Here is a 22,704-nt window from a genome sequence, read left to right on the forward strand (position 1 = left end):
TCGGTGCCTCAATTTCTTCATCCCTAAAATGGGGACAACGGGAACTTCTGACGCACGCTACATCGGGTTTGAGCCTTGAAGACGTCGTCCTCTGGGAGAAGAGCCGGGGACTGGGGCCCCTCTGCGCGCCCCCGCCCACCCCAGGCGGACCTTCCCGGTTCCGCGCGCTGGGCCCAGCCCCCGCCCAGCCCGCAGACCCGCCGCGCACGGGCGATTGGACCCAAGTGCGAGGCCCGGGCGCCAATGGGGAGAGGCCGGGGGGTGGGCCGCGCCGCCGGTCGTCAGTCCCAGCGCCCGCCTTACTGTGTCCGGTGTCCCTGGCGTCGCGAGGCCGGCCTGCCCCCCACCATGGGCCTGGAGCTGTACCTGGACTTGCTGTCCCAGCCTTGCCGCGCCGTCTACATCTTCGCCAAGAAGAACAGCATCCCCTTCGAGCTGCGCACCGTGGACCTGCGCAAAGGTGGGCCCGGGCCGGGTTTGGCGGACAGAGAAGTCGGAGAGGGATCCGGGAGGCCAAACACCAGTTAGGGGGACCCTTCCCTGCGCCACCCACTTCCTGGGCCTACCCGGAAAATGTGAGCCACCAGGGAGCTCTGAGATTCAGGGATCCCCTTCAACTCTGCTGGGTCCCATAAAACGGACAACGGGGCTCAGCTGACAGCAAATAAAGAGGTGCGGAGACATGAGGAAAAGCAAGACCTGGAGAACAGAGTGGGGTGCACCTGGGTGTAGGGATAGGGGACCCCATGGAAAGAAATGGAGGCAGGAGGAGAGGGGTCCAGGGGGCCGCGAGTGGGGATGCGGCAGAGTGAGTGCCTCCTTTGTGGCCCCAACTGCTGAGTTTCAGCAACCGCAGGCTAAAGCCCTGCTCTCTGCTCAGGCCCCGGCTGCACTGGGTCCCCCGCCCCTGTCCCACCCCAGTCCCTTCCTCCTCCTCCAGCTTTGCCTTCACTTGCCTTGCCCTCTGCCTCTCTTATTCCTGCTGGGAAGAGGGGCACACCACCAGGGGTGCTGGGAGCAGGAGGGGGACTGCGGGGCTCCGAGCCCTGTATGCTGAGCAGAAGTGTTTGTTGCTCTAGCAGGTCTCCAAGGCCCCAAGGGCACAGCTGGCATGCCAAGGCAGCTGATGGGTGGGGGAAAAGCAGAAACTCCTTGTCGCTGGGAGAGGGGCAAGTAGGAAAACTCAACTTGGCTGAGCCATCCACCCAGTGCTCCCGCTACTGTGGGCCTCGCCAGCCATCATTCCTGTGGACCAGCCTGCCCCTCCGCCTGAATCACCATCTCTTCCCATCCTCCTCTGGGCACTGCCCACGTGTTCTGCCCAGGAGTTACCTTGCAGAATGTGGGGTAGGGGAGAGGGCTTGGGAACAAAGGGATGCCCCAGCTGGGCTGTCAGATAGAGGGTGCAGTGGGAGGTGGGGAGGGGAGGGTCCCTGGTGAAAGAACGGTCTGAAGATGGAGGCGAGGGTGTGGTTTAGGTGGAAGATGCAGGCAATAGTGTAGGGCTTTGAGGTGCTTCTCCCTGATCCTGTGTTACTAGGGAGCCACTGAAGGCTGTTGAGCAGGGCAGCTATGACACGTAAGTGCCCCTCAGAAGCTTCTCTCTGGTTGCATCTGAAGGAACAGAAACCACTCATATGAGCTCAAAGCAGAGGTCAGGGTCCTCTGGGGACACTGGGCGGCATCTTTCAGGGGCTGTGATGGGACAAGAATGCAGAGCCTAAAGATGGGGCCATCTCTCTCCCCAGTGCCCAGGGCAGGGTGGGCCAAGGGACACAGTGAGGCAAGGGGAAGTTGATTGCTAGTAAGTAGACACCAGGAAAAGGTCATCTGTCTGTATTAGGGGACCCTACCTTCCAGTACATAGGGAAAGGGGCACTGGAGGGAGTCAGAGTCCACTCAGGTGGCCAGCCGCCCCACCCCTGCAGCTGGGGACACCTGCCTGTAAGCTCCTGATGCTGGTGATGGTGGAAAGGCAGTGAGCGGGGGTGCCCTGGCTGGAGCATCTTGGTCTCTGTTTTATGAGGTGGGGATGCTGTGATGGGGGAGGTGATGCCCCCAGGACTTGGCAAAGGATGTCAATGTCTATTTTGCACCAGCTGGCAGGGCAGCCTCCCCTCCCCACCACTAGCCTTTCCCACACCAGAGAGCAGCGGGGGGCTGGGAAGAGCCAGGAAACTGGGGCCTGGGCCTTGCACTGGGCAGGGTGGGGTGCATGGGCACAGCCACCCCAGGCTCAGTGTTTCCTTCTACTGTCTGCCACGGTGGGCTCTCTGCAGGCCAGCACCTCAGCGATGCCTTTGCCCAGATCAGCCCCCTGCAGAAGGTGCCTGTCTTGAAGGATGGGGACTTCACTTTGACTGAGAGGTAACCAGGGCTCTGGGACTGCCACCAGACCTCACTGGAACCACCTCATCTGAGCTCTCTGTTTTATAGAAGAGAAACCATAGTCCTCAGAGGTGAAGGGCCCTTTGCCCAGCATCCCAGAGAGTCAGGGTTGGAACCCAGGCTCCTGCCTGTGTACCAGTTCACAGGGATAGTTGGCAGAGCAAGCTTCTTTTTAACATCTGTACCATTCCTGTGGTGGTGTGCGGGAGGGGGAAGGCAGGGGTGCAGGGTAAGGCAGCCTCATCCTCCATAGGGCAGCCCTCTGGGCAGACTTGTGCTGAGATGCCCCAGGGGCATCTAGGCTACCCAGTGGCTCTTCTCTGAGCTGCTGCTTCCCTGGGTGGGCCCCGCTTCCAGTGGTTGGACCCCCAGACACATGGATGTTTTCCAACACAGCAGTCCCAAGAAGTAGAAGTCTCTTTAGGGGAAAGTCCAGTCTTCACCCAGGTCGTCCCCTTCATCACCTAAGTCACCCCTCCCACAACAAGGGGAACCTAGAACTTTAGAACTTGCCCCTGGAATGGATGCACCCCCCAGAGGACTCCTCTGACATTCGAGCAGAGCCATCTTCCTTCCTGCTGCCCCTTACCTGAGCCCAGTGTTGCCCAGCGTTGGCTGCCTGTGGGGACCCGCCTGGGGCAGCGTGTAATCTGCATCGCTCTGAGTCTTCTCTGCCCCGAGGGAGGTCCTTTGCTCCCAGCAACCTGCAGCTTTCCTCCCAGGTCGCCCGGGCCAGTGGCAGATAGAGGTTTTCTGTCCTTTTGGCTGAGGGGTCCAGCTCTTGGGGTAACCCAAACTCCTGAAGGCCTTCCTATGGCCCCAAATTCCCACATTCAGTGTCCTTCCAGGTCCATCCTCCTCCCAACAGCGTGGCAGCCCTCATAACCCAGGACAGGAGGAGAGCCTTTTCTGTCCTGTTGGTCCAGGATCCTGCAGCACCCCAGTGTTTCCAGCAGGATGCTTTAGGGAGAACAAAGGGATGATAGGAAAGCCACTTTGCACAATCAGGCCATGAGGGGGTCTGAATGTCGGGCGATGGAAATGGATGCAGGCTGGAAAGAACTGAACTTCCTTAAGGCTCAGCTTTGGTGCCACCTTCTCCAGGAAGCTCTCTCTGGTCCTCCCATCAGAATCTATCTCAGAACACTTGGCAGAATACTCTGTCGTGGGATTTTGCCTGGTGATAGGATGAGCTTGGTTATTAGCCTTAGAGAGATCTCAGCTTTGCCACCAAAGGCAAGTCCCTTCCCTATTCTGAGCCTGGCTTCCTAGTCTGGAAACTGAGCAAGTACCTTGGCATGTGGTCAGGAAGATTAAGGAAAGGACTTGGTACCGTGCTTGCCCCTACCCATCACATCCTCCCCTCCCCTACAGTGTGGCCATCCTGCTGTATATGACCCGCAAGTATAAGGTCCCTGACCACTGGTACCCCCAGGACCTGCAGGCCCGAGCCCGCGTGGATGAGTACCTGGCGTGGCAGCACATGGCCCTGCGGAGAAACTGCCTCCGGGCCCTGTGGCATAAGGTGAGTTGCCCCCACCCAGGTGGGAGGGGTGAGGGCGTCACCCCCAAAAGGGCACCATCACATTCTTAAGTTTGAATAGCTTCTATTGGCCTGACCTTGACTTCCTCAGTCTTTCTTCTGTTTGCCTAAGCTGCTGTGAAACCCATCTTAGACGTTCTTTATTTGAGAAACGTATTTTTCAGTTCTAGAAATTCCATTTGGTTCTTTTTAGCGTTTCCATTTCTCTGCTTCAAATTCACCATCTGTTCGCCATCTAGGGGTAGTGGGGAACAAGGAGTTTATATTCCTTGATGACTTTAACGAGAAATAAGATTATTTTCTTTCTAGTGTTGTTATGGTGGGAGCAATTGTTTTTTGTGGCCGTTGGTGTCCTAATCAGAGGTGGAACTCCTCGGGGGAGGGTATAGCTCAGTGGCAGAGCACATCCTGGGTTCAATCCCCAGAACCTCCATTAAAAAAAAAGCTATTAAAAACAAAAAAGAAGTGGAATTCCTCATTTTTTGGAAAAGTGTGTGGCTAATTCTGGTCATGACTTTCATTGTTCTCTTTCCTATAAATTTTTTTAATATAAAAAGAAACATTAAAGAACAAAAGTCAAAAGACCTCTTTGTTGCCTTTGTTCCCTCCTGAAGCCCCTGGGATCAGGTTCAAGTCCTTCCAGTTCATGGCTTTCTACATTGTTACATTTATGTGTATCCGTAAATAAGGTTTTGCTTTGAGTGCTTGAAATTTTATATAAACGCTGTCATACCATTCTGCAACTTGCATTTTCTCGTATTCCTGTGGGTGGATCTAATTTATGTTTTTCCAACTACTCTATAGCATTTCCTTATGTGAATAAATCAGAATTTATTTATTACCCTTTGATGGTCTTTTACATTTAAAGAGGAATAGAAACACTTTAAAACCATAAGAACTTTGGAACCACCACATCAGAACAGAAGGGAAATGTAGACAGTCTGTTGCAGGGGTGAGGCAGATAATATAGACATTATTTATATTAGAGGTGGGCCAGGTGGGGCTGGGCGGACTGATGACATTGTACCCCACCCCTCCCACCCCCAAGGAGCAGCTTCTCCCCAGCAGCAGGCTTAGATGCTGAGCAGGGAAGCCAGGTAGGAATTCTGGCTCTGTGTGGCCAGCACTTTTATGTTAAAAAAAAGCTGGAAATCTGGACTTTTGTTATGAAATGTCTCCACTTTTAAATGTCACCAACTGACCCATAGCTTTAAAAACTCTGCAGCCAAAGGAATGTCATTAGCCCAGCACTGGCCTCCAGGCCACGGCTGGACGATCACTGACCTTGTCTACCTTGTTTGGGGGAGAAAACTGAAGCCACTAGGGCGTGTGTACAATCCTAGCCCTATTTACCTTTCCAGAGTCTCAGGCTCCCCAGCCACTGTGTCCCCTGACAGCTCTGTCAGGCCTGAGATTGTTGATGGCTTTGCCCTAAAATGCCCTCCCCCTGGGATCCTGGATGCCACCCTCTCCCGCTCTCCTCCTTAGTAGCTCATTGGGGCAGAAGACATCAGTTCCATGCTTGGCTTAGTCTTTTCTTGGCTGTGCCATCTCAGGCAACTGATCGTCCCTCTCTGGGCTTTACTTTTCCCCTTAGATGAACCGTGTACTATTATTCCTATTTCATAGATGAGGACACAGAGGCTCAGAGGGTTTGGGTGTTTTGCTCTCGTTCACGTAGTTTAGAAGCGACAGAGTTGAGACCTTAAAAGCTTAGCCTCCTGGTTATCTGGTTGAGGTACTGATTTTACATTGTGGGGAAAGCAGTTAAAAAATAGGTTGTTCCTAAGCCAACCCCGGCCCCTCAAAGTATTAAACTCATTGTTCAGATCTCAGAGGGGCTTGTGTCCTTCTTCAGATGCCCAGGGCTCAGCCAATCAGAGACTGTGGAAGCAGGAACAGTTCCAGGATAAGGAGTCCTTTAGGAATTTCCCTGAAGGCCTAGCCAGGCGGTGGAAGAAAGATGCACAGAACCAGGAAGTGGGGGGGGGGTGTTGGGGGAGGCCTTCCTGCCCCGAGGCTGGGATGGCCCCTAACCCCCCTTTGCCTGCCCGCCCACCAGGTGATGCTCCCTGTTTTCCTGGGTGAGCCGGTCTCTCCCGAGATGCTGGCGGCCACGCTGGCAGAGTTGGATGTGACCCTGCAGGTGCTTGAGGACAAGTTCCTCCAGGACAAGGCCTTTCTTGCCGGGCCCCACGTCTCTCTGGCTGACCTGGTAGCCATCACAGAGCTGATGCATGTAAGTACTGTGGGCAGCGGTGCCGCTGAAGTCCTGCTCACACTGCCCCACCTGGGTGGGACTGTGCTTATGTGTGGAAACCTTCCCAAACCAGGCAGATGTGCCATGCTTGGCTTCACCCATCCACCCCTATCCTATCCACTCTCTCCCTATAGCCTGTGGGTGCTGGCTGCCAAGTCTTCGAAGGCCGACCCAAGCTGGCTGTGTGGCGCCAGCGTGTGGAGGCAGCAGTTGGGGAGGTCCTCTTCCAGGAGGCCCATGAAGTCATCCTGAAGGCCAAGCACTCTCAGCCTGCAGACCCCACCATAAAGCAGAAGATGATGTCCAGGGTGCTGGCCATGATCCAGTGAGCCTGGAAGCCTTTCTCCTGTTCTACCCTTGGCAGTTCACAAAGCACCTTCATTTCCAATGTCTCATGGGAGGGGGACCTGGAGAGCAGGAGTGACTTGCCTGAGTCCCACAGCACCTTTGCTCCCTGGGCCACGTCCTCTCCCCACCCCATCTTCACAGCTGCCTGAAAGTCATGATTAGCCCTGATCTTGTCTCCTTTAACGACTGCATTTTCTTTTCAGTTTGGGAAATAAACCTGGGCTCAGCCTGAGCCTCTGCTTCTAAATCTAATGTGTGATTTATTTGACCTTCCTTTTGCCCTGGCTGTGGTCTTGGCTTCTATTCAAAAGACAGCCCCCTTTCCTAGGCCCTGTGGGTCAGCTGCCCCTAGCCCCCAACTATGGCTTCCAAGAGTGAAATGAACAAATGCCTTCTAGTTCTTAGAGAAAGACAGCAGGGGTAGCAGCCATCCACATGTGTTTGCTGCAGGCATACTGATCCAGCCTCCTAGGACATGGCCCTTTGGCACCAAGGACTGTAAATCATGAGTCCTGAGGAATTGGTCGGACAGGGAAAACCCAAGTAACTCTTGGGATTAGGACTCAATCATGCAGGGCCTTAAATGCCACACCTAGGAGCTGCAAACCATAAACAGAAACAGAGTGCTCAGACTGCCTTTTGGAATAATATTCCGGCTGCTGGTGGGGGTTGGACTGGAGGGTGGCCCGAGAGGGAGCAGGGAGATTAGATATTGCAGTAATCTGGCCAAAAGTGACTGTGGAGGAGGGCAGTCCACTGAAGGGGGTGGAGAACATGGCCTGCCCAGCCTGCAGAGGGCTTCAGCACTTGGCCAGGAAGGTGCCCTCCTGGGGAGACAGGTCTTCCTCATAGTGGGAGCAGGGGGCCCAGGGAGGCCAAGCTATTCTCAAGTTTTCCAAAATGGATCCTCTTGCCAAGGGGCTTTCTCTGAATGCTGGGTTTGGGGCCAGGGTCTTTTTACCCAGGAGGCTCTCTAAGAGAGGGGGCTTGGGGTTGGGAGGATTTGGCCCTGCAGAGGAAGTGCGGGGGCTCCAGGCCCCTCTGCAGACCTCTAGATGGGCCCCATAGGGCTTCTGCTTTTCTGGAGGGATTAGCTGGGAGCGGAGCGTAAAATAATTTGACCCCGGGGATTGGGGAGGGGCATCCTCCTGGGGTGTGGACACCGCCCAGACACCCTCCCCAGCCTCCATCCTGGGCACTGGGCCCAGGGGCTGCTGCTCCTTTCTCCTCCTCCTCCAGTTGTGTTCCCCGGGGTCTCTGAAGTCCGTCCTCCCTCAGCCCCCTCCCTCACTGGGGGAAAGGGGCTTCGGCCAACTGCCTGCAGCGCAGCCCTTTCAACCCTAAATTCACTGAGGGTCTGCGCTGCAAGCGCCCTTGACGCCGTCTCCCCGGTACCATCCTCCCGCCCCATTTGACGCAGGTAGGCACTGTGGTCCAGGGAAGGGGAGTGACCTGGCGGCGAGACCCGGGTCAGAGTCCGTCTCTCGGTGTCCACTCCGCCAAGAAAGAGACTTGACGCGGGGAACCCCGGAGAGGGAAGGCGGGGGAGCAGGGCCGCTGATGATTGGCCCAAAGTTGTATGACGCAGTCCAATAGGAGGGGAGGGCGTGGCCGGGCTCGGGTCCCTGCGGAGCGCGGCCGCTGGCTGGGTCCCTGGCGGTTCCTGCCCCCCCGTTCCTGCCCCCGGGCCCGTCCACCGCCCGCCGCCCGCCGCCCGCCGCCCGCCGCCCGCCGCCCGCCGCCCTCGCCCTCGCCCTCGCCTCCGCCATGGGCCTGGAGCTCTACCTGGACCTGTTGTCCCAGCCCTGCCGTGCCGTCTACATCTTCGCCAAGAAGAACGGCATCCCCTTCGAGCTGCGCACCGTGGACCTGCTAAAAGGTGGGTCCGGCAGGCAGGCTCGGGGGCTGGGCCCCCGCTTCCACACGGACCCCCGCGCCACACGGTCGGGCGACCTGTGCAGACAGATGGGAAAAGACAGACTCCCGTCGGAAACCGTGGTATCGCCCATTGGTTGTGTATTTTCAGTGTCTCGCCCTTTGCCTAATGAATACTAACCGTTCTTTAATATACAGGTTAAGAGGGAACAGAGCAGGCAGAGAGCAGTGGGGGTGTGGATGTGTGGGAAAGTGTAGGGAAGTGGAGGAAGGGACCCGATACCTCCGTACTGGGGCTGGGAGAAAGCAATGAAACTGTCTCCTCCTTCCCAGTAGAAGCAGTTCCCCTCTCTTGAGTTTCTGCATCTGACGACAGGAGAAGGCTGTCCACCTGCATCTGGTCTCCTCTTTACTCCTACCAGTGCCTGCCTAGGTCCCCACCACTTCTACAGAATCCAATGGCGGGGGCAGGGTGCAACCGGACAGCAGGGCAACCTCTGGGTTCAGAGACCCTCAGGCAGGCCAGGAGGGAGAGCCCTGCTTGGCTGAGCCTGCCCACCTTCTGCCTTTGGTGCCCCAGCCTGGACCACCAGCTGCTTGGGTGCCACTTTGCTTTGCCTTTTCAGCCCTCTTTGGGGGTGGGGGCTGGGCAGAGGCAATTTCTTCAGGGAGAATGTGTAGGGGTGACTCAGTTCACCCAGTAGAAGGGCAAAGAGGCCAGAAGGTGGTCCTATGGCCAGGTTGGAGCCTGGCTCCACTGAGGCCCCTCAATGCCACACATTAATTGGTGTATCCTCCGCACTGGCCCTGGCTGAGGAGGTATGCAGAAGTGAGTCAGACCCAGGAACCCCCCTGGGGGAGGAGCCTTGAAGGTTTGGCACAGGAAGGAGAGAAGAGCTGACCTGCCTGATGCTGAGTGGCTGAGAAGGGAAGGGATTGCTGGTGAGAGTGAGGATTGCGGAGGGCTGGAGCTCAGGGGTGTGGGCGGCTCACCCAGTTGAAGTAGAAACATGAATTTCAGGGGACAAGCCTAGAGCCCAGGGAGGAGGCTGGAGTGTCTGACGTAGGGGTGGAGTTGGGTGGGGCTGGGGGGGTTACAGCTGCAGGAAGTCACCCTCCCCTCAAGCCCAAGTGGAGATGCTAATTGGCCCAGGTTCCAAAGAGGGTGGACAGAGAAGGGTGGACCTCTGGTGGGCTCAGTGTGTGTGATTCAGTGACCAGCAGAGTGGCCTCCTCTTCCCTGATGCCCCACCTGGAGAGAGGCCTCAGAAAGCTGGTGCCTGGACTTTGGGGGTGGGGTAGGAATAGATCTGAGAGCTTGGAGTTCTCCCCACCTGCCTCACTGGTCTCTCCCACAGGCCAGCACCACAGCGATGACTTTGCCCAGGTGAATCCCCTGAAGAAGGTGCCAGCCTTGAAGGATGGGGACTTCACCTTGGCTGAGAGGTAATAGGTCCCTGGGCTGCTGCCTGGCCTTGTAGGGCCAGTAAGCCATCTGTGTGTCCACTGTTGATGGCTTGGATCATGGCTTGTGTGCCCTGAGCACCCTGAGCACCTGTGCTGGTCCCAGGGTAGAGTGGGTTGAAATGGGCAGAGGTGCCCAGGACTGGGAGGGGCAGCTGATCTTACTCCTGGTGCTGTCCATGCTCTGGATATTTTGGGGAGTGGTACTGGAGTTGCTTTCATCCTTCAGGACCCAGGTGGGCTCCCCTTCCTAGTGGAAGCTTTCTCTGAGCATGCCCCTATTTTCTGAAATCCCATGGCATTTTGTTTTTCACTTGGTGCCCTCAGGTCAGATCATGGGATGGCCCAATGTAGAGATGTGTGATCCTGGGCAATCAGTTGACCTCTCTGAGCCTCACAGTCCTACTCTGTACCATGGAGATGGTGAAATGCTTCACCTACGGGAGCTGGGGAAAGACACATGAGGGGCAGGGGCCTGCCTCACCCAGGGCCTGGGCCCTGTGGAATGGCTCGAAAGTGACTAGGGCATGTCCCCTGCACCCACCACATCCCCCAGTGTGGCCATCCTGCTGTATCTGAGCCGCAAGTATGAGACGCCCGACCACTGGTACCCCCAGGACCTGCAGGCCCGAGCCCGCGTGGACGAGTACCTGGCATGGCAGCACACGGCCCTGCGAACTAGCTGCACCAGGACCCTGTGGCAGAAGGTGAACCACGGGGGGAGGGGGCGGGGGAGGGAGCCCTCCCAGGATGCTCGGGGGATGGTGCTTTCTGTCTAAAACATTCCATTCAGACCTGAGACTTCAGAACACCAAATTCTAGAATGCCAGAGACTCCCTAGTCCAACTGGCTTGTTTCCTAGAGGGGAAACCAAGGAACAAAGCTGGGAAGTGACTCCCCCAATCTGCCTTGATTCCTGAGCTGCTGGAAATTAATCCCTTTTGCACATTCCAGGCTGCCTGGGAATATTGCCTTATGGGGGAGAAAAGAATTGAACCCCCCTTTGCTACACACATACTTTCCAGATGGAGAGGTGTTCAGGAAAAAAACCTGGAAGAAAAAAATGTTAATCTGACTTCTGGATAGGCAAGAATTTATAACCCTAATAACAGTGGGAGACTTAAAAAAAGACTAATCAACTTTACACAGTGAAATTTGTATATGGAAAAAAAAAGAATTAAACTTAAAACAGGTAAAAAACTGGGAAAGATCTTGGCAGTTATGTTAGAAAGAAGTAAAATTATTTTTTTAAGTTTTTAAATAGATTTTTTTTTCTTTTGGGGGTTAATTAGGTTTATTTATTTATTTGTTTGTCTGTTTATTTAATGGAGGTGCTGGAGATTGAACCCAGGACCTTGTGTATGCTAGACAGGCACTCTGCCACTGAGCTATAACCTCCCTGCCAAAGTAACATTCTTAATATTTAAGACGCTCTTAGATACCCATCAGATAATGACACAGGAGAAAAATGGGCAAAGGAAAGCGGCAGAGATGTAATTGAAGGACAGAGACAAATGGTCAATAAATGGATGAAAACGCATTTAACTCCAGTTAAATCAAGTCAGTGCACATTGAAACAGCATGCAGATACCATTTTCACTTACTAAACTTGCAGATGTTTTTGGAATGTGAACTCTGTGTTATTACCCAAAGAGCACTTACACAGTGCCCGGTATACAGCAGGCGCCCTGTGTGTGTGAGGAAGTGTGAGCTGGGCCTGCTCAGGCCCTGTCAGAGGTATACAACCACCATTCTGGAGGTCCACTTGGCACAGAGGTTTCCACAGCTTTAAAAGCTGTTCTGGGGGAGGGAGCCTGGTGCACTGGAGGGCAGAGTGGGGAGAAGTCGAGGAGAGTGGGTGTAGATCTTTGTCATTCAGTGTTGTCCATGGACCAGGAGCTTGAGCACCACCTGGAAGCTTGTTGGAGAAGCAGTCTCAGGCCCCACCCATGTGTACTGATTACAAATGTACACCTGGGGAGGTGGGTATAACTCAGTGGTAGAGTGCATGCTTAGTATATGGGAGGTCCTGGGTTCAATCCCTAGTACTTCCATTAAAAAAAAAAAAAGAAGGGATTGTATACTTGAACCACACCCCAGAGGGATTTGCACACACATTCCAGTTTTGAGAAGCCTGGCATGGAGTGGGAAGTGAGGGCGGGTAAAGGATGGCTGCTGCCTTGTATTGGGGCTTTTGTAGTGAGGGCATGGGAGCCACGGAAGGCTTTTATGTAGGGAGAAGATATGGGCAGACTGGCATGGCAGAAGGATCCTTGTGGCTGCCCAAAGTGAGGACCCAGGGCGAGGTGGAGGCTATCTGTGTCTGTCTAAGAGATGAGTCCCTGAACCCTTCTCCACCTGCCCACTTGCCAGATGATGTTCCCTGTGTTCCTGGGCCAACGAGTGCCCCCCGAAATGCTAGCGTCTACTCTGGCTGAGCTGGACAGGTGCCTGCAGCTGTTTGAGGACAAGTTCCTGAAGGACCAGGACTTCCTTGCCGGATCCCACATCTCAGTGGCTGACTTGGTGGCCATCACAGAGCTGATGCATGTGAGTGTCATGGGGTGAGGTGGGCCACTGGGCAGAGGGGCATCCTGGGAGGGAGGCAATGGACCAGCTCAAGTTCCCTGTTCTGACTGGGGGACCCCGGGTGGGTCACTTCCCCCTCGGAGCCTCAGTGTCATCATCTGTAAAAAGGGGTTTCAGAACCCCATCCTGCAGGGATATTGAGGGGCTTCCCAGCATTTCCTGGATGAGAACCCCCAGCCCATCACATGTGTGGCAGAGGAGGGGAAATCTACCCAAGGGAGGGGTGGGATGAGGTCTTGCTGCCCTGGGCTTGGCCGGGCCCCACCCCTCCAGCTGGATCTCTTTCCCTTTAGCCTGTCAGCGCTGGCTGCCAAATCTTCAAAAGCCGGCCTAAGCTGGAGGCCTGGTGCCAGCGTGTGGAGGCTGCAGTGGGGGAGGGTCTTTTCCAGGAGGCCCATGCAGCCATCATGAAGGCCAAGGACCTGCCTCCAGCAGACGCTGCCATGAAGGAGAAGCTGAAGCCCTTCATCCAGCTTTTGCTGCAGTGAGAGTGGCGGGCCTGCAGGGCAACATCGGTGGAGCTCTGTCCTCAGAATAAAGAAATGGCGCTGCCTCTCCCTGGCTGTGAGCAAGACACCCTGCAACGCAGCATCGGGTCCACAGTGCCCTCCACCCATTGGTCCTGTGTTCCTTCTTCCGTCTGTCTGCTTACTTCACCCTTACCCTTTGCACGCTGACTTTCGTGTGATCTCTGGAAAGAACTTTAGTAAACACAAATTTGACCCTGGCCCTCTCCTGTTTGAAACTTTCCCTTGGTGCCTTACTACTCTGAGACTAGGAGACAAGTCATTGAATTTTGTATTCGAGGCCTTGCCCGCCCACCCTCCCCCGCACCTCCTCTGGGGCACCTCCTCTGATTTCCCATAATAGCCCATCATTTTCCTGCCATGCCCCAGCTCCCAGCTTCTCCTGGTCTTGGTGCAGGCTATTTCCGAAGCTTACAGGGTCTCTACTCACCTTTTTGCCTGGTGCTCTTCCTGGTCTTTTGGCATTTGTTACCATGCCCTTCTCCAGGGAGACCTCCTCAGCCCTAGGCCAAGTCAGGTGACTTGGGCCCTTCAGCCTCAGTGCTTCTCTCTCTCAGGGAACCAGGGAGCTGGTTCTGTTACCAGGAAAAGGAAAACAAGAATTACCTTGGTTCTTAGCCACCTAAAAAAAAAAAAGAATTTTTGACGAGAGACAGAAAGAGTGATATAAGCAAGATTTTTATTACTGAAGTAAAAAAAATAGTAAAAGTACCCTCCCGAGAATGGGAGGTGGTCAATCCAAGAGAAGAAAAAATGGCACTGTTCCTTTGTTTTTCCTGTTTTTATATCCTAGTTTTGTGATTGATTGATTGATTGATAATTCAGGTTCCCTGTGCTCTGGTTGATTGACAGCTCAGGTTCCTTGAGTTCTGGATTGTTCCTTTCCCCTTCCTCTCCCCCTGCCCAGTGCTCATTTCTATCTAAACTGCCTAACAGTTCCATGCCCCCTGGGCTGAGCACATGTCACAGTTGACTTGGTAAAGAGATGTCTCAACCAGGAATTACCTCAGTCTCCTGGATTTGTCTCCTCCCTCTGGGGTGACACTGTCTCCCATAGGTGGGGTACAGAGCTGGTTCATAAACCTCCTTGCAGGGAGGGAAGTCTCAGGTTAGTTCCTGGCCCTCCAGGTGCTGCTGAGAAGCCTTGCTTTTCCATGTCTACTTGTGACCCCAGCATTGTCTTCTACACTCTGGGTCCCAGACTTGCCAACTGTCCCCTAGGACAGTCACAATCTATGTGTCTTATGTCATAGACCCTCTGATATCTGAATCATCTAATCAACTGCTAAGGGGACAGTGTCACGGACAGATAGAGCCTCTCAGCCTCCCTGCCTCCCATGGAGGCTCCTTTAATATGCACACTTATATAGAATTTTAGATGTGTAATTGAAATTTTTCATATACACCCACACAATTTCAATTATATTTTTCATTTACAATTCAAAAAGATTTGTAACACTGAGAGTACAATTTTAGCATAACACAGAGTACAATTTTAGCCATGTCAACAGGTTTCCATGTTTTAAAGAACATTTTTTGTTTTGCCTATAAAAGTATAGGGTCCCGTAAACATCGCTTGTAATTCTGTTGCAAAAAAATGTGTTACAGCTCAGCTGTGACAAGAACCTGGATCCCAGCGAGAAACCAAGCAGCACTCAAGACAGTTGGAGAACTCAGATTTATTACACCAGCAGGCCCACACAACTAAACACTTCAAGCTCTGGACCCTGTTTGTAGGTTTACACAGGCCTTTTTTATAGGCTGCCAGTTTTACACTTTGCAACATCATATGCAAATAAAGTATAACAGAAGCTGACCAACCAGGAACAAACTTTGTAGAAATAGACCAATCAGAAGTGAGAGAAATAACCAATCAGGAGTGAGCTCCATGCAAATGAAGTACTACAAATGGACCAATCAGAAGTTAGGGAAGTGGACCAATCAGAAGTGAGAGTAATACCCAATCAGGAGTGAAGGAAGTAACCAATCAGAAGTGAGCTCAGGGAACCAAGAGAATTTTAGGTGTAAATTAGCCGCTTTAGAGGCAGTAAGTGAGATAGAGCCTCTGGGCCAGGGAACAGGACGGTGCTGGGAGAAGAGCAGCAGCCCTGCCTAGGGGTCCTGCTGGTCTTTTTATGGGGCTTCCTGCCTCAATTCCACTGGAACCTGGCTCTCACCCTGCCTGGTGGGCGGTCCTTCACCGTGAGGCAAGGGTCCCACAGGCAGAAGAGGCCACAAAGGCAGATACCTGCGGGGCCCAGGCAAGGATGCAGTGAGCCCAAGGGTCTCTGTGCAGCCCACTCGAGCCCACACGTGTCACTAGGTCTCCTGATCAAGAGGAGCGCGGATTCCCACATTGAACGTGAAATTGTCTATCTGACATGGAGGCAATTCATTCAAAAACTTTTGAGCCTCCGTGACAATGTAACGTTATTAAGGTCGAGCCTGGGAAAGGCCACTACGGGTGTGTGTGTTTGGGGGGGAGTGTTCAGACGTCCATCTAAATTTTGGCTAAGAAGCAGACTACCGCAGCAGCGTCGGAAAACCACCGGAGACAAAAAACTGCTGACAAGATGGCTGGAGCGTGGGCGGGCCGGGCCGTCTGGTTGGGGTGGGGTTACACGAGAGGGCGCGGCCACAGTACTTCCGGAAATCCGCGCCAGCGCACGCGGGGGCTGTCTTCTGAGGCCAGGGTGTGGCCTGGTCAGCCAATCGGGGATGCGTGCCTGCCCAGCCAATGAGGAGCGGACATCCGCGGCGCCCCGTCGCTGCTCCTTATTGCTGGATCCTCCTGAACACCCACCTGGACTCCGGGCGTCCTTTCTACCCCACAGCCATTTGCTTGCCTTCCCGCAGACATGCCGTTCGTTGAATTGGACACAAACTTGCCCGCTGGCCGCGTGCCCGCGGGACTGGAGAAGCGGCTCTGCGCGGCCATTGCGACCATCCTGGGCAAACCTGAGAACGTGAGCGTGGGCTGCGGACCAGGGGGCGGGAGGAGGCTGAGGGGCAGGGGCGGGCTTTCCCCGCGTTCAGCTACCCCACCGTGACCCCGACTCTAACGTGCCCGCCCGCGACTCGCCAAGTTCTGACCTCCTGTTGTCCAGGACCCCGAGGCCCCACCCTCCACGTCTGCGCCGTGCCACCTTGCCCAGCCATGACCCCGACGTGACCTCTAAGAATCCCGGCCCGTGCTCCCAGCCCAGATCCCGCGGGGCCCACGCGTTTCCACCGCTCCTCAGTGCGATCCCGGCCTGCACCGGCTTAAGGGGAAACTTTTGTGTCCCTGAAGCGCGTGAACGTGGCGGTGCGGCCCGGCCTGGCCATGGTGGTGAATGGCTCGGCAGAGCCCTGCGCGCAGCTACTTGTCTCCTCCATCGGTGTGGTGGGCACGGCCGAGCACAACCGCAGCCACAGCGCCCGCCTCTTCGAGTTCCTCACCAAGCAGCTGGACCTGGCCCAGGACCGGTGCGTAGGGGCAGGGAGAGGACCCCCTTGGGACTGATGCGAGAGCCAGGGCAGGGAGCCCACCTCAAGGCTCCTCCTAAGGTTAGGGAAGAAATAAATTCCTCAACCACCCGCAAGAAGGGTTTGTGCCGCTGGGCCCCTCGACACCTCGGGGCCCCTGTGGTGGGTCCACCTTGATAGTGGTAGCATTATTGAATGAATTCCTGGCTCTGCAGTGGTCCCTGTGCCACCTGGCCAAGGCGTGGCCTCTTAGACCTCAGTGTTTCCATCTGTGAAGTGGGAAGGCTCTCCTTTAATCACTCCCTGGGACGCTGTATGGGATGGCACTGTACCTGCCTTGGCACCTGGCAGAGTAGGATGTCATTACTCTGACAAAACCAGAGCCACTTATCATCTGCCTTCAGGCTTCTCCACATGTTAGGAAAACAGGAGTAATTTTCTAGAACTTCTCCAAGCTGGTCAAAAGGAATTTTGGGTATGCCCTGAGGCTGTGAAGTTTGGGCCTATGGCCCAACCATGTCCCAGGTCAGGTTCCCGGGAGGGCCATGGAGTAGTGTAAAAGCATTGGCTTGAATGTCTAGAGACCTGGGTTCTTGGTACAGTGCAGCTGGTGGACCCAGACGAACCTGGAAGTGAACCATCTCTGGTTTGTAGCCTTCTGTTTTGTGAGTAGAGAGGCATGGATTAAATGATTCCCAAGAAGCCCCTACAGCTCCCAAACCTAGGATTCTGTGGCAAGGTTAAAGTTTCTCACTGGGTGAAATATATTCCCGAGCCAAGTCCATGCCTACAAGGAACTAAGTGCATGAGAAGCTTCAAAGAACCTTATAGAATGGAGCCTTTGTTGGCCCAGAAAGGCTGGTGAAGAATGGTCACTCCGAGGGTGCTCAGACCTAGTGCTCAAGCTGGGTGATGATTCTAACAATGATAAGTAACATGTAACATACCAGGTGTCAGATCCTCTATGGTAACTCACATGCATGATCCCATCTGATCCTTAGAAGTTTTGTCCCCCTGTCCATGATGAGGCGGATACCTCCACTATGCTTGTTTACAGATGGGAAAGCTGTCTATGTGAGGTTGTCAATATACCTCTCTGGCCCAGGCAATCCCAAGTGTTCTGTTTCTTCACAAGGAACTTCCTATCACTTCTGTGAGAGGGGCACATTCACTCCACAGACATTATTGGGGAGATGGGGGTCACTCTGTGCCTGGGCTTCTTGAGCCAGGCTTTGGGAAACTAGGTGGCTGGGGGCACTGCACATGCCCCCAGGGAGCCTGCAGTGTGGAAGTGGGGGGCTGAGCCCACAGACAGAGCCTACAGTGACCACAGAGGCTGCTGTGTTGAGAATCTGTCCTGGGTGGGATGTGCAGTCACCATCCCGCCCCCACATACCCACTTCCCTGTTGGGGGCTGGGGGGCAGGCATTAATGGGATGAAGCAGGCTTGCGAAATACCTGGTGGGCTAAGGCAGGCTGGCCTGGGAGCCCATGGTGGGAGTGCCTGGCTAGGGGTCTTGGAATATGAGGCAATAGCCAAGGAGCTGATGACATCTTTTTCTCTGTCTCCTGAAGGATAATTATCCGCTTTCTCCCTTTGGAGCCCTGGCAGATTGGCAAGAATGGGACAGTCATGACTTTTTTGGTTGGCATGGAGGATGTCTAGAGTCTGTGAGCTGGCAGCCCCTTCCAGAGATGCCTCCTGGCAGTGAGGGCCTGGTGGACACCCCCACCTGTTCTGTGCAGCCATGCCTGTGAACTCACCGTCCTCTTCCCCATCATCATGACAAATAAATGAAGAGAGCTTTGTCTTTCAAACATAACTTCTTTACCTCCCTTTTACCCTTCCCTGTCATTCTGGGGTACCCTGGGCAGCAGGGCTGCTTTAGGAGGTGGGGACCTTCGGTAACCTGGGAGGTGGGATGTTTCTGTCTCAGGGCCGCTGTTTCTACGTCTTGTATTTCGGCTGCTCAAGCCTGAGGTTGGAGAGCTCAGCTTGAAGACCCTGTCCTCCATGTCCAAGTTCAGCCTGGTGGGGAGGGGCTGGCAGTTGGTCCAGCCTGGGCCTTCCTGCAGACTCTGCTGACCAGATTTCCTGACCTCAGCCTAGGCAGCTCCCTGCCCATGGACTGCTGTGCCCAGCAGGGGAGCAGGGCAAGCTGGACTTCAGGGACCTTCCCTGAGCGTTGCCAAACTCCATCTCCTCCCATGTGTCTAGCTGAGAATTCTCTGTACCTGTGCGACTTGTAAAATTTATATCCCAGAATGGCAAACTTGGAAATGCAATGTCTGCCTCTGGAAGTGGAATGAATGGGACCCCCCCCCCCCCAACCTAAAGACCATATCATGCTTTCACATTTCAGAGGATATACAGGTGGGGTGGGGAGGACCCAAAGGAAGTCTCCTTTTCAGTTTCCTTCCAGATGCAGTTTACATCTCTCAGATGCTGTGCTTCCCTGCAGTGAAAGCCTCGATCATCCCATCCGTGTTCACCAATGAAATACCAAACTGAGATTTTCAGGCTGTGCAGTCCACCTAGTTAATAAGTTAGTTTTCAAAGGAATGTTCCTGTGCGTGCTCTGTTTGTATCTGACTGCGACCGAGGACTCACTAAAAGCTAGAGCTTGGAGTTCCTTCCCCTGGCTCCCTGTCCTAACTGTTTCTGCACTCATTCCTTCTGCTTCCCAAAGGGGCTCAGGGAATGTTTATGCATTGAATAAATGAAGAGTTGAAGTGCCCAAGGAGGGATTCAGGACTATAAGGTGACAGCCTCCAATGTGGTCTCCCCAACTTCAGTCACTCATCCGTGCTCTAGTGAGTGATGTCATGTTTGCTGTGAGGACTGGCCCCTCTGCCCACTCGGGCATTATGTCTCCCTGTTGTGGCCTCGAGCTTTGTCCCCTGGTAAGACGGTACTGCAGGAGGCTCCCACAAGGCCCGCACTGTTTCTTGCACTGTTTCCCGACTGTAAATCCTTCCCGCACAACACCTTGCTGCTTGGCCCTCCTTCCCCATCTTTTTTCTACTTTCACTCCAGAGCACCTTTAAAGACACAACTCAGGGGCGGGAGCTGCATCCAAGGCTGCAAGTCTGCAATCACGAAACTTCAAAATCATCTGTTTATGCTGTTCACCTCCCTCCCCCACCCGGTTTTCTCCCTTCAAAATCAAGGTTGGTGACAATTAGTTTTGTACCTTATGGTATATCATTAAAGCTTTGCCGTACTGAAATGAGCCTACAAGTTCTTCACCAAGATTTTACAATCCTTAAGTAAAGAGAAAGCCATAACATTCGTTCTTATTTAAATCATCCTGCTGGACTCAAGCACTATGAGCTTCAACCAGTGGGACCCCTTCCCTAAAACGCTTAGCTCCCAGGATCGTACGTAACCTGTCAGTCTCAGGCAGTTGTCACAAACCCTTCAACGCTGGACCCTCTTTCCGCCTCTGAAATTGCTACTCCCTCCTCGGCCCGTTCATCCCTCTCCACCCTCCGCTCGTTTTCTTTTACTTCAATACTTGATTGTATCTGTGCCTTTGGGGCTTCAAATCCTTTTCGGAAAGAGGTGAGGCACGGGTAACAGGGGTGAGAATGCTCTTCCTCCCCTGGTTCCTTCCAGGTTTCCCCAGTTTCCCACCGCCCTCAGAGCACCTGTCGCAGGTTGTAACAACAGTGCGGCCCGTCACTTGGCGGCTGCTCGGGGCCAGGCCCCAGGCTCGGCTTCCCAGGTGCAACAGGCGGTGGGGCGGCGGGCCCGCAGCCGCGATCGCGCGGAGGTGCCAAGCCTCCCCTGGGGTCCCGCGCGCCGGATCGGTGGGACGCCGCGTGCGCGCTCGCCGATTGGCTGGCGGAGCCGGTACCGGAGCCAATGGGAGCGCGCCTTGTTGTTAGGCGCGCCGCCGGCCGGCGCGGGGTCGAACCGACGGGCCGTTGCCGTGGAGACGTCCGGTGAGTTCACGGGCGGCGGGGTCGGGGCGGCCCTCGGGTCGGGGCGGGGCTCCGCGGGGCCCGAGGGGCCGGGGCCTGAGGGGCGGCGGGCGCGGGGACTCCAAGGCCGGGAACCGAGCGGCGGGCCGGGCCCGGCTGCCGCGCGGGCCTACCGCCGGCTCCCGCCCCGCTCGGGGGGCCTGGGAGGGGCTCCGCCCTGGCGGAGGGGGTTTCTGTGACCGCGCGGGAGCCGCTGTCCAGCCTGAGGCTGTGGGTGCGGAGCTCGGCGCTCGCCCGTCGCTCCCGTCCTTCCGCTTCACCTTCATGGCAGCGCCGGCGGTGAGTGCGCGGGTAGCGCCCCTCACAGGGCGGAGATGAAGCCGAGGGGACTCGCTTGTCCCAAGTCCCCAGCTCTCCCGAGGGCCGGGCGACTCCGACCGAGAGCCCTGACCGCGCTGCCTCCCGGCGCAGGCGGACGCTGGCCAGGTGGAGTTTCCCGGTGTCTGCAGCGCCTCTTTGGGTTAGGGGCCCCACTCTCTGGGGTCGGCTTACTTCAGGGCGTGCTGTGTATGCGGGTTCTGTGCTACCCGGGGCCAGGGTTGGACCCGAAATAAATTCAGAGTTGAGGTTCAGGGGTCGGCAAACTTTTGTTGTAAATACAGTGGCTTTCATAATATTATTATCATGCCCTGTGACTATAATAAGTCTAATTATACTTAGTGTAAGTATTTGGGGGCCATACTTTGCTTAGCTCCGAATGAAAGTGGGGAGAGTGGGTGGGCATCCTGGTCTTGTTTCTGATCTTAGAGGAAACGCTTCCAGCTTTTCATCATTGACGATAATGTCAGCTGTGGGTTTGTCACATACGGCCTTTATTAAGTTCCCTCTGTGCCCACTTTCTGGGGAGTTTTTATCATAAATGGATGTTGAACTTTATCGGAAGCCTTTTCTGCAATTATTGAGATGATCATACGGTTTTTTTTCTCTTGTTTTTTAATTTTTTATTTTTATGAGGGGGAGGTAATTGGGTTTACGTATATTTGGAGGATTGAACCCAGGACCTCGTGCATGCTAAGCATGCACTTTACCACTTGAGCTATACCCTCCCGCCATTTATCCCCTCCGCCGCCCCGTTTTTTATTCTTCAGTTTGTTAATGTGATGTATCACATTGATTGATTTGCGGATATTGAAAGATCCTGGGATAAATCCCACCTGTTCATGGTGTGTGATCTTTTTAATATGTTGTTAGAGTCGATTTTCAGAAGTGTTGCTTTGTCTACTTAGCTCTGGTATTGTACTGAGAGTGGTGGTGTTGCAATACAATATAGGGACACTATTTGAATTTTATGTTTTATGTAATTCTCACGTGTCACAAGTATGAATTTCTTCAACCATTTAAAAATGTAAAAAGCATTTTTTTTTTTTTTTTTGCTCTTGGACTGTACAGAAACAGTGGGCTAGTTAGCTTGTGGACCCCTGGTCTAGTCCGAAGCCTCAGACAGTGGAGGAAACTGAGACCCAGAGAGGGGCATCTTTGGCCAAGTCAGTCACACAGCCGGGTAGTGCCCCAGCTGAGCTGGAGACCCAGGCTTCCCAACTCCCAGGCCAGGGCAGGTGAGGAAACATTACCACTTATCACTGGATCAGGGCATGAGGTGTTTAGTGTGCTGCGGTTATGTGTCCTGAAAGCCACGGATACCAGCCTCTATTAAAGAGTTTGGAAACTTGTTAGGTTTCACTCCTGGATGTGCTATTCTGAGAAAATGCAGCTGCTCTGCTGGGAGTCTGAGAAATGAGTACTGGATACTTTTTTTCTCATCTTTATGCAAAAGCTGCTTGCTTTTTTACTATATTTTTTTAAAGCTCCTTTAAGTGGGGTTCTGAGGTCTGTGGTGAATAATATGGACATGGTCCTCATCCTCACATTGCTTACAGATGATAAATACATAATCTCAAGTGGTTATTTCTTTTTTGGGGGCGAGGGTAACTAGGTTTGTTTATTTAATTATTTATTTATTAATGGAGGTACTGGGAATTGAACCCAGGACCTCATATATGCCAAGCAAGTGCTTTACTGCTAAGCTATACCCTCCCCATCCTTCCACCTATCCCCTTTCTTTCTTTCTTCCTTCCTTTCTTTCTTTCTTTCTTTCTTTAGCATTCTTTTTCATTGAAGTATAGTCAGTTTCCAACATTGTGTCAATTTTTGCTGTACAGCATAGTGTTTCAGTTATACATATATATATATATATGTTGGTTTTCATATTCTTTTTCATTATAGGTTACTACAAGATATTGAATATAGTTGCCTGT

The 22,704-nt window shown here is 53.9% G+C and overlaps 4 protein-coding genes across 11 annotated transcripts in view; all 4 read left to right on the forward strand.

The window, feature by feature from the left end:
* The first annotated feature begins 256 nt into the window (after positions 1-256).
* LOC105095202 (glutathione S-transferase theta-1) lies at positions 257-6,786 on the forward strand. 4 transcript variants are annotated; one of them, XM_010987314.3, is made up of 5 exons: positions 269-460; positions 2,280-2,367; positions 3,763-3,913; positions 5,994-6,170; positions 6,326-6,786. In XM_010987314.3, the coding sequence occupies exons 1-5, from the start codon at positions 349-351 to the stop codon at positions 6,518-6,520; spliced, it is 723 nt and encodes a 240-aa protein (XP_010985616.3). In that variant the 5' UTR covers positions 269-348; the 3' UTR covers positions 6,521-6,786. The 4 variants fall into 4 exon arrangements, with proteins under 4 accessions (XP_031298227.2, XP_031298226.2, XP_010985616.3 ...); XM_031442365.2 differs by lacking the exon at positions 2,280-2,367 and having other exon boundaries at positions 273-460; XM_031442366.2 differs by lacking the exons at positions 3,763-3,913; positions 5,994-6,170 and having other exon boundaries at positions 260-460.
* Positions 6,787-8,266: 1,480 nt separating this feature from the next.
* Positions 8,267-13,194, forward strand: LOC105095203 (glutathione S-transferase theta-3). 2 transcript variants are annotated; one of them, XM_010987315.3, is made up of 5 exons: positions 8,267-8,418; positions 9,773-9,860; positions 10,435-10,585; positions 12,252-12,428; positions 12,761-13,194. In XM_010987315.3, exons 1-5 carry the CDS (start codon positions 8,307-8,309, stop codon positions 12,953-12,955), a joined length of 723 nt encoding a protein of 240 aa, XP_010985617.1. In that variant the 5' UTR covers positions 8,267-8,306; the 3' UTR covers positions 12,956-13,194. The 2 variants fall into 2 exon arrangements, with proteins under 2 accessions (XP_010985617.1, XP_064337097.1); XM_064481027.1 differs by having other exon boundaries at positions 12,857-13,194.
* A 2,528-nt stretch (positions 13,195-15,722) lies between these two features.
* On the forward strand, positions 15,723-18,285 carry LOC105095200 (D-dopachrome decarboxylase). Its single transcript, XM_010987313.3, has 3 exons — positions 15,723-15,960; positions 16,287-16,462; positions 18,038-18,285. The coding sequence occupies exons 1-3, from the start codon at positions 15,853-15,855 to the stop codon at positions 18,126-18,128; spliced, it is 375 nt and encodes a 124-aa protein (XP_010985615.1). The 5' UTR covers positions 15,723-15,852; the 3' UTR covers positions 18,129-18,285.
* Positions 18,286-20,347: 2,062 nt separating this feature from the next.
* Positions 20,348-22,704, forward strand: part of CABIN1 (calcineurin binding protein 1) — a 92,797-nt gene continuing 90,440 nt past the window's right edge. For 2 of the 4 annotated variants that reach the window (XM_064481028.1, XM_064481031.1), the window contains exon 1: positions 20,348-20,410. The gene's annotated coding sequence lies outside the window, so the exon portion shown is untranslated. Of the gene's footprint in view, positions 20,411-20,574; positions 20,729-20,856; positions 20,876-22,704 lie in introns of those variants that run through there. The other 2 variants (XM_064481029.1, XM_064481030.1) reach the window with 2 other exon arrangements.

Source organism: Camelus dromedarius, chromosome 31, assembly GCF_036321535.1.
Source record: "Camelus dromedarius isolate mCamDro1 chromosome 31, mCamDro1.pat, whole genome shotgun sequence".
Lineage (NCBI taxonomy): Eukaryota > Metazoa > Chordata > Mammalia > Artiodactyla > Camelidae > Camelus > Camelus dromedarius.

Bases quoted from the DNA above. Each gene is read 5' to 3' on its own strand.
- LOC105095200 (XM_010987313.3), top strand. From the start codon at position 15,853: ATGCCGTTCGTTGAATTGGACACAAACTTGCCCGCTGGCCGCGTGCCC. The intron at 15,961-16,286 runs GTGAGCGTGGGC...GTGTCCCTGAAG, and splicing joins TCCTGGGCAAACCTGAGAAC to CGCGTGAACGTGGCGGTGCG. The intron at 16,463-18,037 runs GTGCGTAGGGGC...TGTCTCCTGAAG, and splicing joins CTGGACCTGGCCCAGGACCG to GATAATTATCCGCTTTCTCC.
- LOC105095203 (XM_010987315.3), top strand. From the start codon at position 8,307: ATGGGCCTGGAGCTCTACCTGGACCTGTTGTCCCAGCCCTGCCGTGCC. The intron at 9,861-10,434 runs GTAATAGGTCCC...CACATCCCCCAG, and splicing joins GACTTCACCTTGGCTGAGAG to TGTGGCCATCCTGCTGTATC. The intron at 10,586-12,251 runs GTGAACCACGGG...CCCACTTGCCAG, and splicing joins CCAGGACCCTGTGGCAGAAG to ATGATGTTCCCTGTGTTCCT.
- LOC105095202 (XM_010987314.3), top strand. From the start codon at position 349: ATGGGCCTGGAGCTGTACCTGGACTTGCTGTCCCAGCCTTGCCGCGCC. The intron at 461-2,279 runs GTGGGCCCGGGC...GGCTCTCTGCAG, and splicing joins CACCGTGGACCTGCGCAAAG to GCCAGCACCTCAGCGATGCC. The intron at 6,171-6,325 runs GTAAGTACTGTG...CTCTCCCTATAG, and splicing joins CCATCACAGAGCTGATGCAT to CCTGTGGGTGCTGGCTGCCA.